This window comes from Condylura cristata, unplaced genomic scaffold (assembly GCF_000260355.1).
Source record: "Condylura cristata isolate star-nosed mole 26May11 unplaced genomic scaffold, ConCri1.0 scaffold00020, whole genome shotgun sequence".
Classification (NCBI taxonomy): Eukaryota; Metazoa; Chordata; class Mammalia; order Eulipotyphla; family Talpidae; genus Condylura; species Condylura cristata.
In genome coordinates, this window is record NW_004567121.1 from 27,502,435 (window position 1) to 27,517,434 (window position 15,000).

Below are 15,000 nucleotides of genomic sequence, written 5' to 3' on the forward strand. Positions count from 1 at the left end.
ACAGACAGTGTTGCTGAGATGCACTGCTGAGGGGAGCAGCGGGCAAGACAGGAGAGGTCTGCTGCGCCATGTGGGTCAGCTCCCTGCCCAGGAATCAAGCTCATGCTGCAGGGGCTGCGGAGAGCTTCATAGTGCTGAGCTTCAATCCTCTGCGCCACCAGGGAGGGCCCCTGAAGAACAGGGAAATTGTGGAAACAATTTCTACACTATGTTATTTTTAAGTCATTCTTATTATCCTATACTTAAATTGACATTTCTTATTTCCCTCTACCTAAGTTCCTGGTGCAAAGTTAGACCTCCTGGCTGTAAGCTTTGACTCTGCCATCCACTAACTGTGTAATCTTTGGTGAAATCAGCTTTCCCTCTTGGCCCCTTTTCTTCTTCTGCAAAGTGAGAGCTGAAGTTGATGATGTCTCAACATAGGTCCTTTCTCAGACCACCGATCATTTTCTGTTTCTAATAACTTAATGCCTGTCAATTGGAAAAGGATAAGAAGCTGAGACTCATGGGTTAAAGGTCTAAGCCACATTTACTGTTTAGTAATTTATTAGTGGTTTACAGAGTAAAGGAAGTTTCCAGATAACCTGTTTGGGTAGAGATAAGACAAGTCAGGGATCGCAAACCTTTATCAAAGACCAGCTGACATGGCCTATTAGAATCAAAGAACACAGGAATGGGGAGGGTAGTTCCAGGGTGCAACCTGGAAGTTCACAAGCTGCCAGCAGGCGTAAAGTATTGGTTTCAAGGCATCACCGTGTATACAGACAGACAAGGTCAAGGCCTTGTTTCTCGCTGCACTGGGAGCAGCAATTTGCAGCTGTTTGTCTGAACCTCACCCTCACCTGATCCAGCCAGCGGGTGCTTCCTGACAACTGGCGACACGGAGGCAAAGGCTGCCAGATTCTGAACCTGGCTGGTTGTTAAGAGGTTGAGACTTTAAGATTTGATGTTTGTACTAGTATTTTCTCTTTGGCTGATCTGCCGTCAGCAGAAACAGTTGGTCGTGGTTAACTTGTTGAGCTTGTTTTCAGAAGCATCCTGACCGCCCGCCCGCTGTGAGTCAGGCACACCCGCCCGCCACCCCCCACCCCCCTCCAATGCATGGAAGAAATGAACCTAAAACTACACTTTGGGAACCAAGAAACAGCTAACATGGAGCCAGAAAGACAGCACAGGACCACCCCCGTGCTATTTGCACCAGGAGAAGGACCTCTGTTCTTGAGCCTACTCCCCCCAAATTGATATAAAATTGTTTCCTTTCCTGAACTGGAAGGCACATTTTAGGGTTGAGGAGCCGTTCATTTTTTTAACTGAGGTAACATAGATTCCAACACTGTATGTGATTTGGGAGGATGGGTTCACACCACTTCAGAGTTATCTGACCTACCAAATCACCCATAATCCTTCATCATAATCCATGGGCCCCTCCCTGATTCACCTCAATTCTGCAGTCGAATTCCTAGAGCTTGTTTTGGCTTAGTTTTGTCAATTCCTTTGTTTCTTTATATTTCACATGAGTAAAATCATCCACTATTGTTTTTCTCCTTCTGATTTGTTTCACTCACCTAGTTCCTCCAGTTTCATCCATGTTATCACAAATGGCAAGTTTTTATAGCTGAGTAGTATTCCTTGTTTAACTATACCACATCTTAGTTTACTCATCTGTGGCTGGGCTCGCAGGCAGTTTCTGTAATTTGGCTAGTAGATAATGCTGCAGTGAACATATGAGTGTGTATCATCCCTCCTGATGAATATTTTTGTACCCTTCAGATAGATCCTTAGGAGAAGGAATGCTGGGTCACTAGCAATAATATTGTGAGAAACCGCTGTACAGTTTTCCACTGCTGTACAGTTGTCTGTCTACACCCCACTGACAGCGCGCTTTGGCGCCCTTTCCTTACCTCTTCTCCTACACGTGATGTTTGTGGTGTTTTTAATACGGATCGTTCTCAGAGGTATGAGGTAGAGTCTTATTGTGGTTTTCATTTATATTTTCCTGATAATAAGTAACGAACATTTTTTCCAGTGCCTGTTGCAAGACAAATTCAAATTTTAACTCTTATCTTCTGCCAGTTATTTTGCAGATCAACCATTTCTTCTTTCAAAATGTCAATGTCAGCCCTGCTTGGTGGCACAAGTCTCATCACTATGAAGCTGTCCTCAGCCACTGCAGCACGAGTTCCATCCCCAGCCAGGGGGGTGACCTACATGGTGCAGTAGACCTCTCCTGTCCTGCCCACTGCTCCCCTCAGCAGTGTATCTCAGTCCATCTGCCTATTCTGCTCCCCACTCCGTCTCTGGTGAATCCTTTCACCTCTGTACCTCTAGCCTGTACCCCAGCACTTGTATGCACACATAAATAAATCTTTAAAAAAAAACATAAAATCAGAAACATTTGCTACAAAACATCTTTTCATTAAATAGCCAATACTTCTCCAATTACTACCAACCTTTTTCTTCTGGCTGGAAGCATATCACCTGAGTTGTGCAGAACTCTGAGTGATGACGTAAGACTCCATCTCTTTCCTGCTCAGGAAAAGCAAACCCAACTCTGCTCCCCTCTCTTGTCTTTGGTGAATCCTCTCACCTACACCTCTGGACTGTACCCCCAGTTTTTGTATGCATAAAAAATAAATCTTTTTTAAAAGCTGGAAAAAAAATGCCAATGTCATAATATCAACCTAACATGCACTAAGCAGTAAGCCCCTGGGCTCAGTACCAATTATAAACACAGAACTGAAAAATGCAGAAAAACAAAAATTCCTAGCAGGGGCCCCTACAGTGACCTGGAAGCCGTGGGCTACACTTCCTCTACAGATTCAGTCCTGGCTCCCTTCCGCTGCCCCTCACCCCCAGCTTCTCCAGGGAATTTGCATCTTCGACAGGCAGCAGCCTCCTGAGGGACTTCGGGGCTCTGCTTCACTGAGCCATGGCCTGTCCAGGGGCTGCCCCCGTGCTACTCCTGGCCATGACTCTCCCCTTGGTGGGGTCACCGCCTGCCGGAGCATCCCAGCCTGTGAGTAAGAGGGTCCCTGGAGGGCCAGGGGAGAACTGCACAGGTGACGGTCGGGCATAGGTGTGAGAAGGGAGGTATGGAGTGAAAGGGCTGGAGGAAGAGCAACTAATGTATAAGACAGGCTGACCTGCTCTGGTTCACTTTCTTCTGAAGGCCTCAGAGGTCAGATCTTCTTCCAGGGTGTGGGGAGAGCTTTTGTTTCTTTCTCTGGATCCTGTGAATTCCAGCGATGCCTGCTGAACTTTGGGTGAGGGCTCTTACAGTCAAGCTGGCAATTCAAAGATGAAAAAACTTTCCCAGATCTGGCAGTGACATAGAGGGCGGGAGAGACTAGACGGCAGCGTCTAGCTGAGCACTTGGTCTGTTTCTCCTGTAGGGTATCTCTGTCTCTAGCCGCATCCTCACCTATGTCGGTATCTGTTTTTAGATCCGTATCCCTGTGCACCTGCACGTCTGTGAGGAGTTAGTGAGGAAATAGTTTACAGGGGGACAATTCCTCTGGTGGAATTAGATGTCCCCAAGCTTCAGGCAGCTGTGGCCACCCCTCCCTTTGGGGCTCCAGACCCAGCCACTCCAATTAGCCTAGAGATCCAGGGTCAAGTGAATTCAGGAAGGAAGTAAGCAAAGTATGTTGACTCTCCAGGTGTGCCTGGTTCCTGGGTCCAGGTAGAATGAAAGGCCCTGGGCGTCTGCGGGGCCCCTTCCTGACAGAGAGGGACTCGGAAGCTTGACATCCTTTTCGGGTGTGCCCACCTGACTCCAGGCAATAGGAGGCACTTCTCAGAGGAGTCCCGCCCCGTGAGCCTGGCCCTGGAGCCACAGGGAAAAGGCATCCTGGCAGAAACGTGGGGTCAGCCTCTGCTCAGCGCCTCTCCTCTGTGCTCTGTTCCAGGGGCAGGGTCAGACTGGAGGGGAAACAGGGCAGCAGCTGGACCAAGAGAATGGAGCAAGTGGTGAGTGGATGGGTGGGAGGAGAGGGAGAAGCCAGAAAGTAAGGACTAGAAGCAGCACAAGCGTGGACCAGGCAAGGAGGGAGGACTGCACCTGGCAAGTCCTGCACCAGGCAGGTCCCACACCACCGTCCAGCTCAAGGAGGCCTTGGGAAGTCAATCCTCTCAGACAGTTCCCTCCACAAAGCGGAGGGTGTTGGGGGAGGGGTGACATGACACAGTGCCCCTGAATGCCCTTTAGGGTGATGCAATGAAGCCCTCTGGCCTTCCCAGTCCGCTCCCCGCCAGGTGACCTATGGGCAGTGGGACCTCCTAGGCTTCCTGGCAGTAACCACCCAGGGTGGGAGGTGAACGGCGTGGGACCTGCGGCCTGGCCACTCCCCGCTCCAGCCCTGCCTCTGCTCCTCCTAGGCTCAGTGCTGCTTTCAGCCTACGCACAGCTGAGCCTGTCAGACGGGAGCTGGAGACCGGAGCTCTCCAGGCCCCTGGCCCTGGCCCCTGCCTCGGGGTCCTCCCCACCAGTCTTTCTCACTGGCCTCAGCCTCACGACAGGTAGGGGAAGACGTTCTCTTGGCCTCCCCTGCCAGCGCCACCTCTTGTGGGAGAAAGGGCCCCCAGCCTCCCCAGACAGGATGGCGGGGTCCCTGCCTCTGCTCCCTGGCGCACGCTGGTCACCCAGCTCCGCCCGCCTCCCCACAGCCCCAGCCTGCGGCTGCCAGCCTTTGGCTGAGCGCCTGGGACTTCTCGCCTCCGCCCGCCCTCCGCTGTGGGCACCGGTGGGAAGCGACAGCCCTGGAAGGCGGTGACTGGCGCTGGCTTTCTCAGACAGCCCCTTACTTCGCCTTCCCTTGCCCTCTGCACAGAGTGTCACGTCCACCAGGAGTCTCGCTATTGTGCCTGCCTCCCTGGGTACCAGTGGAACGTCAGTGTCTGCTCCCACCACCGCCCCTGCCGACAGCCCCCCGAACACCAGCCTTGCGACTGTCTCGTCTTCCGCGCCCCCACGGAGGCTGGCTACTGCCAGTGGCTGCCACCTGGTGAGGAGGGCTGGGAACTTGGAAGCCAACGACCCCCAGTGAAAGCAACCCTCGCAGTGACCCTCTCCTCTCTGCCCCCTGGCTTCCGCCTGCTGGCCCACGCCCAGCAGCTCCCTGGGGTGCCAGCCAGCACAAGCTCTGAACTTGGGATTTGTGCCGTCAGACTGATGAATGGAGCTCCGGAGACAATGGACAAGGACAGGAAATCCTCTCTGGGGAAGGGGAATCAGACCCAAAAGTCCCAATGACAGGCAGGCAGGTCTTCCTGACCAGATTGCAGGGGCCACACTCACCCAGGAACAGAACAAAAGGTGCTGGCTGGGGAGTGGTGAGGAGAGCAGGCTTAGCTGCACCGAGGGCCAGGAGGTCCTGCTCAGGGGTCCCGTCTCCCCGCAGCACCTGGGGCCCTGAGTCTGGACTCCCGGCTGCAGACACCTGGCCGCACGCTGAGCCTGACCCTCCTTGCGAGCCAGCAGACCACCAACCTGCGCTGGCTGCTGTGGCGCCCAGGGAGCCCCAGGCCCATCCACCTGCAGCAGGGGACACACGTGTCTCTGACCTCCAGCCCGAGCCGGGTTGTCCTCAGCATCTTCAACATCTCCCAGAAGTGGGCAGGTAGCCAACCTGTCCATCCCGCCCCATCCTTCTTTCCCTCCTCTTCCTCCTTTTTCTCCACTCCCCTCGACCCCATCCTCCCTCCCTGCACTTTCCTTCCTTTTCTCTTCTGTCTTTTCCTTTTCCTCTTTCCGCTTACTCCTGCTAGGGGAACAAGGCTAAGAGGCTCACGGATGTGAAGAGTCAGGGAAGAATGCGGAGAAGACGGTCTGGGCGTTTTTCATCAAGATGTTCAAGTGGCAGGAGTGGGGAAAGGCGGCCATCCACTGGAAGGGGAGAGGTTCACCCTAGACAACAGGCTATAAAAAGGGCCAGGAGCCTCCTCTCCTCTTCTCTTTTCCCTCCTAGAAATCCTTTGGGGGCAGGGCTCTTTAGCTGGGTGAAGCATTGGGCGGTCAGCAGAGGCTGGACGGACAGCGCTGACCTAGGGTGTGGCTTGGGGAGCAGCAGAGACTGTGGGCACAGAGCCGGCAGTGCAGCCGGTCGGTGTGTGTCTGCAGGTAAGTACACGTGCTGCTTTGAGGCTCAGGGATTCAGGTGGGAGCTGCACCAGGTGGTGAAGTTGCCCCTGCAGGCCACAGAAGTGACTCGGCTTCCAGACCAGCTCTCCGTCTCCTGTGCCACCTCCCCCGGCTTCCAGCTGAGCTGCTGCATCCCCAGGACGTCCCAGGATTACACCGCTTCCTGGAGCCCGGGGGAGGGCAGCACAGGTAGGGAAGGGGCTGGCGGACAGGGAGGGGTGAGGGGTGGGGCTAGTCTCCCCAGCAGCTGCTTCTCCAGCTCCAGGAGGCAGAGGATGAAATGCAGCCCAGAGTTTTGGGTTCGAATCCAGCCCAGTCCTTAGTCCCACAGAGCAGCTCCAGTTCTAGCTGCACAACTGCAGTGTAGACTGCTTTTTGCAAAATGCTTCCACCACACAAGCTCAGTGATCTCTCAGCAGCACGCGCTGTGAGGTCATTTGATTCCTCGTTTTACAAGTGAGGAAATGCTGGCTTCAACTTCTGGAGCCAGCGGCCCTGAGCGTCGCCTTCCCCAAAGCCCAGGCTTGGCCCTCAGTAACTGGAACGCCCACATGCCACTCAGCTCATCCCCATTGCTTCAGCCGCTTCTGAAATGGCTAGAAAGACAGAAAGGGCGTCTCTGGGCCTGCTGGGGTCTAGGTCTGTTCCCAGCACCATGGCTGTTCCCTTCTCTCCCTCATGCTCAGCCTCCCTAGTCTACACGTCAGCCTCCCAGTGTCTGGTGCTGGCTCTTGAGCGCTGCCCTGCAGCTGACACCACATACACCTGTGTCCTGCAGAGCCCGGGACTGTCCACTCTCAGGGTCCCTGTCTCCGTCACCATCATCCAGGGTATGTGGACTTTGTGCCCAGTGGTTCCCCCCGGGAGCGCCTGGCCTTTCCCTGAGCTAGCCACAGGGCCCGCTGCAGTCTGAGGTCAGCTGCAGTGGCTGAGCCTTCCTTGAAATCATTCTTCAGACGGAGATGCCGCCTGTCCCAAGGACTCCTTAGCTGTTGCCTGGAATGTCACCAAAGCTGGCCATGTGGCTCAGGCGCCGTGTCCTATGAACAGGACGGGCATGGTGAAGAGGCCTTGTGGGCCTGATGGGGTTTGGGGGCCCATCCAGGACAGCTGCACAGACACGGGACTCCTGGAATTGCTTCAGAGAACCTGGGTAAAGCCTCTGGCCCTGCGGCCCACACCCCCATCCTCCGCGTCCTTTCTACCCCTTCCTCGGGCCCAGCCTGCAGGTGTCAGCTTCTCTGAACTGAGGCCCCAGCAAGCCAGGAAGCAGGTGTGGGGCCTTAGAGGGACCAGCCCCCGTGGTGGGGAAGGTGCTATTCCCAACCCATAGTCTTCACGTGTCCATCCCATGGGCACTGGGCTGGTTCCTTCCACGTGGCTCACGGCAGGGCGCTGGCTGGGGAACGGGGAGCAGCGAGGGGAGGAGGTGGCCCCTTCCTCCCCCACCCCTTTCCTGCTGCCTTGTCTGTCCCAGCTGCTGCGGGGAGGCCAGGGCAGGCCTGCTGAGGAGGTGCCACGGATCCTGGCTGGGCTGCTAGAGCAGGTGGGGCTGGTGAGCTCACCCTCTGACTTACTGGCACTGCTGGGCACCATGAAATCCCTGGCCAACGTGGTGACAGGTGCCAGAATGCAGCTCAACCGCAGAGCTCTGGAGGTAAGAACCTGAGCACAGCAGGAACCGGCCGAGTGTGGGGGGCTGGAAGCGCTTCATCCTTGGGCACTGCTGTCCCTCAGCCATCACCCCAGTCAGACGCAGACCTCTCTGGAGGCCAAGTGTCGGCTCCCCTAGTCCATTTCTCCTCCTGGACAGCAGTGGCCAAGGCTTGTGAAGGAAACCCCGAGGCTGGGGGACAGCCGCAGGGGCACAGCGGCAGTCACGCACAGGCAGGTGCATGGCTGTGACGTGAATCCTCCCGAGCCTCCATCCCCACGACCATGACATGGAGCTTCTCACACACACGTGGCTCTGCGGACTCGCCTAAACTACCTGAGTGCAGACATGGGGACATATAAGCGGCAGCCAAGGGAATAGCCAGCAGCAGTGACAACGCCCGCCCTTTCCCTATGTCAGAGAGCTGAGGCCGTTACTGCAGAACACAGCGCCCCTGACCATCGGGCACAAGTTTTGCAGAGCTGCAGGGATTCCTGGGTGGCCCCAAGGAATGGAGGGGGAGGGGAAGTTGTCAGAGAGGCTGGCTGAGATCACAGATTTGAAGATGCCCTAGTGGAGAGTGGACAGCTCTAGTTGGTCCCATCTTGAACATCTGTTTTCACCCCAAGTGGGGAGACCAGGGTGGGTTCTAGAGTTCCCAGTGCCCTGGGCTTAGTGCTGTGGGCTCCTGGAGGCAGGCTACATCTCTGTTGGGTATGCAGGCTTTCCTGAAAACTACAGACCAGGTCCTGGACATGGATGCCAGCTCTCTGTGGACCCCAGCCCAGGCTCAGAAGCCCTCGGCAAGCTCAAGTCTCCTACTGACCGCAGAGAGCCTGGCACGCAGCCTGGACCCACAGGACCACCCCTTCTCCCTCAGTTTGCCCAATGTGCAGCTAAAGACTCAGCTCCTTGGACCCACATTTCCCGCTGACTATAGAATCACCTTCTCTACCACGCCCCCGCTGCAGCTTCAGATCCCCAGGCGCTCCCTGGCCCCGCTGGGCCATAACGGAACCAACGTCAGCATTACTAGCCTGGTGCTACGCAAACTGGACCACCTGCTGCCCTCGAACTATGGACAAGGGCTGAGGGACTCTCTCTATGCCACACCTGGCCTGGTCCTCGCCATCTCCATCATGGCAGGTGGCCAGACCTCCCACCAGGGAGAGGTCATCATGGACTTCGGGGTCACAGATGGCATCGCTCACTGTGTCTTCTGGGACCACACTCTCTTCCAGGGTAAGGGGGGCTGGTCTAGTGAAGGGTGCCAGGTGCAGGCAGCCGGTGTCAGCTCCAGCACCCAGTGCATCTGCAGGCACCTCACTGCCTTCTCCATCCTCATGTCCAAACACACTGCTCCAGAAAACCGCACCCTGCAGCTCCTGAGTGAGGTGGGCCTGGCGGCCTCTATTTTGGCACTGCTTGTGTGCCTGGGTGTGTACAGGCTGGTGTGGAGAGTCGTGGTGCGGAACAAGGTTGCCTATCTGCGCCACACAGCCCTGCTCCACGTGGCACTTTCCCTGCTGGCCGCAGACACCTGCTTCCTAGGGGCCTCACTGCTTCCTCCCATGCCCCAAAGCCCCCTCTGCCTGGCCGTTGCCTTCCTCTCTCATTTCCTCTACCTGGCCACTTTCTTCTGGATGCTGGCCCAGGCCCTGATGTTGGCCCACCAGCTGCTGTTTGTCTTCCATCAACTGTCCAAGCACCGAGCCCTCTCCCTGATGGTGGCTCTTGGCTACCTGTGCCCAATGGGGTTTGCAGGTGTCACCCTGGGCCTCTACTTACCCGAAGGGCAGTACCTAAGAGAGGGGGCCTGCTGGCTGAATGGGAAGGGAGGGGCACTCTACACCTTTGTGGGGCCAGTGCTGGCCATAGTGGGTATGAATGGGCTGGTACTAGCCATGGCTGTGCTGAAGTTGCTGAGACCTTCACTGTCAGAAGGGCCACAGGTAGAGAAGCGCCAAGCCCTTCTGGGGGTGATCAAAGCCCTGCTCATCCTCACACCCATATTTGGCCTCACCTGGGGACTGGGCCTGGCCACTCTGCTAGAAGAAAGCTCCCTGGCCCCTCAGTACGTCTTCACCGTCCTCAATACCTCCCAGGTGGGTGATCAGGTGATGACCTCGCCTTCTCAATGTCAGCCCTCTTCACCGAGGCATGGAGCAGAACTCAGGCTTGGGAGTTTGAGAAGGCTTAGGTTTAGATCCCAATTTCTCCACTAATTGTGTAACTTCAAACAGACCTGAGTTTTGTTTTTCTTATCTGTAAAATATTTGGATTTGCCAGAGAAGTCAGGAATTTGCCAGTAGCTAAGTCTTTTATGTTCCCTTTGCAACCCTAACAGTATATTTAAAAAAAGAAAAGACACCTAAAAGGGAGGGATCCTTTGCATCAAGAGGTGCTTAAGTAAGAAGAGCCAAGAGGAAGCCTCAGCTGTGCATCTGACAGAGGACAGCAGGGGGAGAAGAGGGAGCCAGTTGCTCCTGGCAATTTCTTCTTCCTTGACAAGGTCTCTCCACATGCTTCTTCACAGGGTGTCTTCATCTTACTTTTCGGATGCCTCATGGATAAGAAGGTGAGTCTGCCCACTGAACCTGTCTGACATGCAGTACAAAGCCTGGCCCGGTTGATGCCACACCAGGGGCATTTACCTCTCCTGCAGGTACAAGAGGCATTACGCAAACGCTTCTGTTGCACCCAGCCCCCCAACTCCACCATCTCTCAGGTGAGTTGCTAGCTTCAAACCTGTTCTCCTTAAGAGCAGGTCAGAAGTAAACACCCCACAGCCTTCTCTGGGGAAGATGGGCGCCACTGGAAGCTGAGAGGAGACTCGGTGTGTATTTCAGAGTGGGCATGTTCTGGCTGAAGCTTGCCAGCCCTGGAAAACGCAGCCAGTCAGGGCAGGTCTCCCAGTCAGGGTTCCTCATTACAATTAGATTTCTGGTGACTCTCTTGACTCTGGTCACCCCCCCAAACCTCCCCCCACACACACCCCCAACACACACACACAAGAACTCCGTCTCCTGTTACTGTTTGAAGGGAAGAGGTAGGATGGCTACAGGTGGGAGTGACTGAAGCTGAGAGCAAAGTTCCCAGGATAACTGCCGCCCAGCAGGAGGGTGGGTGAGAATGTAAAAATGCAAACCACCTCATCAAAGGAGAGCTGACTGATAATCACCCACTTCCCTGCTTTTCCACTCTCTTAGACTACAAATGAAACCTGCGTTCCAGAACCCAGCAGAGGAAGAAGTGAAGATAGCAGGTGAGAGTGATGCTTTCTTGGGAGTGATATGAACAGCTGGAGTGAGGAATATGGCAAAGGGCTTCCTGGCAGAGCTCTTGACAGAGGCTTCTCCTCAGGCACCTTTCTAGTCCCAGGGGTGGATAACATTTTTTCCCTAGAATTGACATTTCCAGATGGGCTGGAGGGAGGCCTCAGAGGGAAGAGGGCATGGCATCTCCCACTGCGTTCCCAGAGGCTGGAGAACTTTTAAACTGACTAGTTTATTCTAAAAATTCCTTTTGCATTGCCATATTTTTAATTATTCTGAAAAACCTCGGGGATGCAGGAATTGCCACTGGTGGCTTGGTGTTCAGAGGGAGGGTAGCAGCAGAGTGGAGGGGCATCTGGCGGGGTGGGGGGGGGGCGTTGAAATTATTCACAGGAAGACAGAAGCTCTGAATGAACCCATACTTGCCCATGGTGAGGCAAGGGAGTTGCGAGCGTGGGACTGAACACACCAGGCTGGGGCCTGGACTCATGCCAAAGCTCTGAACCCTCTCTGCTCCCAGAGTTCAGCCCTCAGAAAAAACAGGTTTATGCTTCCATTAGTCATCTGCATTTCTCTTTTTGCTCCCTTAAATTATCCAAGCAGGAACAGTGGGGGAAACTAGCCAAAGCTATCTAATGAGTAAGATTATTCTGTACAAATAATCAAGATTATAAAGATCAAAATAACTGCATGTTAAACATTCTGAGCCAGTTCTTGACTAATCAACAGTTCATGTTACAGATATTACTTACTAAAAATGATAGCTATTCAGTGATTTCTGTTTATTTCCTCCCCATAGTCATGAAGAAAGGATGACCTAACAGCAACTCTAATCTTGCAAATACACAAGGTGAAGGGCAATATTTGGTTTGGTTTTTCTCAAAGTTCAGCAAAGTTATGTCCTTCCTTACCCTTGAACAGTATCAATATAAAATGTATATGCTTTGTAGGCAAATGCAAATTTACATGAACACATTTGTAAGAATGTACCATAAATTTTTAAAGGGAAAGGTACCACAGACTCATCAAGAATTAAGGAGAAAAGATGACAAATACTGACTTTTAAAAGTGACAGCATCAGGCTTAAACTTGATACAGGGTAGGAAGATTTAAGAAAAGCTTTTAGAGGACACCAAGACATCCAGACGTCTGAATTAACTTACGGGGTCTACAGCAGCATGATGACAGAACTCTGAAAACATATTTAAACTAGATAAGTAAAAACACTTCCCCAAAAGTCTTATTAATTGGAAAATTCATGGATAAGTTTATAAAATGGAAGAAAATGTTTTCTGTTCAAATAAAATTGGACATGCCAACACATGCTATAAAAACATTTTTTCTTACAGACATTATAGCTTTGCTAATTATCTGTATAAATATCTTAATTGTGTATAAGACTGCTCAAGTATTTCTCTATGTGGATTCACTCATTGTTTCAACTAAAAGACATGAACATTACTCTGTGGTTTGTATTTGTCCCAGCCTCCATGGGAGGCAGGCAACCCTGAAACAGTGAAAGCTTTGCCTTCCTGGTTTCCCTGGCAACACAGTGATGTCTCAATTTCACTTTATTTCTTTTCCAATTTTACTTAATTAATATTTATAGTCTTTATTTTTAAAATTATAGTTATGCATCACTTCATGAGAGAGAACATTCTGAGAAGCACATCGTTGAGCAATTCTATGACCACACCAATGTCACAGGGTATAATTACCCAAAACTAGCCGGTCCAGACTACACGCCTAGACCAGAGCCTACTGGGGAGCTCCATCATATGCACAGTCTGTTGTGACTGAAGCATTGGGAAGTGACACGTGGCTACATGAGAGAATTTTTCTGGTTACAAATTCAAAAATATGCTTTCACTTTACTAGCAGCAGAGACTCCTTTTTCTGAATCTGCCTTTGTAAAAACATGTGCTCACTTTTTCTCAAATGATTGCACATACTTGATGCATGCTCTGCTGGTAGAAACGCACTTCAGAATTGGTAAATGAAAGGGCATTAAGACTTTGTTCACTTGTCTATTACCATTAAAAAGGGGGGGGGCTGCAAATGCCCAAAAGTAGATGACTGGATAAAAAAGATGTGGTACATATATACAGTGGAATATTACTCATCAACCAAAAAAGAGAAACACACGTCTTTTGCAGCAACTTGGATGGAGCTGGAAAAGATCATGCTTAGTGAGATAAGCCAGAAAGAGAAAGAAAAATACCAGATGGTGTCACTCATAGCAGGAGTATATGGACCAGGCGAGAAAATAACAAAAATAATGAACAACCATATACCAGAGACATTTTGCGGGGGTGGAGTGGGAAATGGGATCAAAAACGGGGGGTGGGGTGGGGAGGGAAATGCACAGGATTATGGTGATGGCACAAGGGTGACTTGGTGATGGGAAACCCACGGGGATTACAATTGAGAGGAAAAAAAAAATGTACAAAATGATGTAAAAATGAACTTTTGTAAAATAAAAAAAAAAAAAAGGAGGGGGGCTGAAAAGGAAGCCTCTGGAGGCAAACATAAGAAAATAAGATTTAGTAGAAATTCCATTCATAAAAAGAAACAAATGGACAGCTAAATGTTCAAAGGATGTGCATTCCAATGTTTACAGCCTCAAAAAAAGAGGTACTTGGTAAAACAAATTAGAATATATCCATACAAAGAAATGCTCTGTTGTCATTAAAAGTGGTGATATGTAGCTACATCTACTGAAATGGACAAATGTTTAGCTTGTACAGCTGAGTGAAATGAAAGGGTTCCAGAACCCTTGTACAACTCTGGAGAATAGAGTCCATATGTCCATATAAATTACATGTGCACTGGAAAGAACAGAGGTGAAAATATTAACAGTGGGCATCTCCACTTAGATTTCCATCTTCTAATTTTATACTGTTTAAGTTATTTCTCTTATAACAAGCATGAGTTTTACAATAGACAAAAAGTAAACTTTATATAAAAAAAAAAGTAAATGATTCTGAAAAAGTTCTTAACACTTTGCACATTTAAAAATGGGAACTTGACAAAGAAATATAAACAAAATGTCCCCTAGAATTCGGGTATGTAGAGGGGTAGAAGACATCAGGGCGTCCTGAGGAAATTATGTGCACACCTGGATATCTGCTGTGGCAACTGATTTTGTTCATCAGCAATTAAGTTCACTGAAGCTACCAGCATTGCTGACATATCTAAATGCTTCCCCTTCACAAAAGGGATACATTTTAAGAAGTGCATTTGTGGGTGATCCTGTCTTTGTGTGAACATCACTAAGTGAAATTACACAAACCTAAATGATATAGTCTACTACGAGGTTCCATGGTGCAGCCTTTCTAAACACTGTCAAGAGGCCCATGACCAATTGGCTACTGTGAATAATGTTGCTATGTATGTGGGTGTGTGAGTACCTCCTTCAGACCCTGCTCTCATCCAGTCACAGAATACACAGGTTCCAATTTCTTTGCATCCTCACCAATACTGATTATACTGTTGGTTTTTTTTTTCCATAGTATCAACTGTTCCACCCCATGTATTTACTTTTTAATTGAATGTGTTAATGTTATAGAGTTCTTGCATGGCCAAGCCATGACTGGAATCCAAAGAAAGAAATAGCACAATGGACAGCCTCATCCACCCATCACACCATATATTAAAACTTTATTCATATGTACTTTAATAATATAGTTCTTTTTAAAAGTTTATAGTAAGAGTTAAAAATTTAAATTTCTAGCAAATTTCAGATTTCTAGTACAGTATATGATCAAATAACATTTCCACATATTCATTCTTCAATAGCCCCAATAAACTTCCGCTGGGGTTGGGGAGAAGAGCATACTTTTTTTTTTATTAAAAAGTTTATTTTTACATCATTTTGCACATTTTTTTTTCATCTCAATTGTAATCCCCACGGGTTTCCCATCACCAAATCA

At 50.8% G+C, this 15,000-nt stretch overlaps 1 protein-coding gene across 1 annotated transcript; it reads left to right on the forward strand.

Annotated features, from left to right (window-relative positions):
• The first annotated feature begins 2,929 nt into the window (after nucleotides 1-2,929).
• On the forward strand, nucleotides 2,930-10,533 carry ADGRF3 (adhesion G protein-coupled receptor F3). The gene is made up of 12 exons (XM_004695944.2): nucleotides 2,930-3,016; nucleotides 3,909-3,969; nucleotides 4,378-4,518; nucleotides 4,830-5,003; nucleotides 5,367-5,618; nucleotides 6,119-6,328; nucleotides 6,826-6,969; nucleotides 7,096-7,292; nucleotides 7,617-7,796; nucleotides 8,516-9,898; nucleotides 10,330-10,371; nucleotides 10,459-10,533. Exons 1-12 carry the CDS (start codon nucleotides 2,930-2,932, stop codon nucleotides 10,531-10,533), a joined length of 2,946 nt encoding a protein of 981 aa, XP_004696001.2.
• The last annotated feature ends 4,467 nt before the right edge of the window (nucleotides 10,534-15,000 follow it).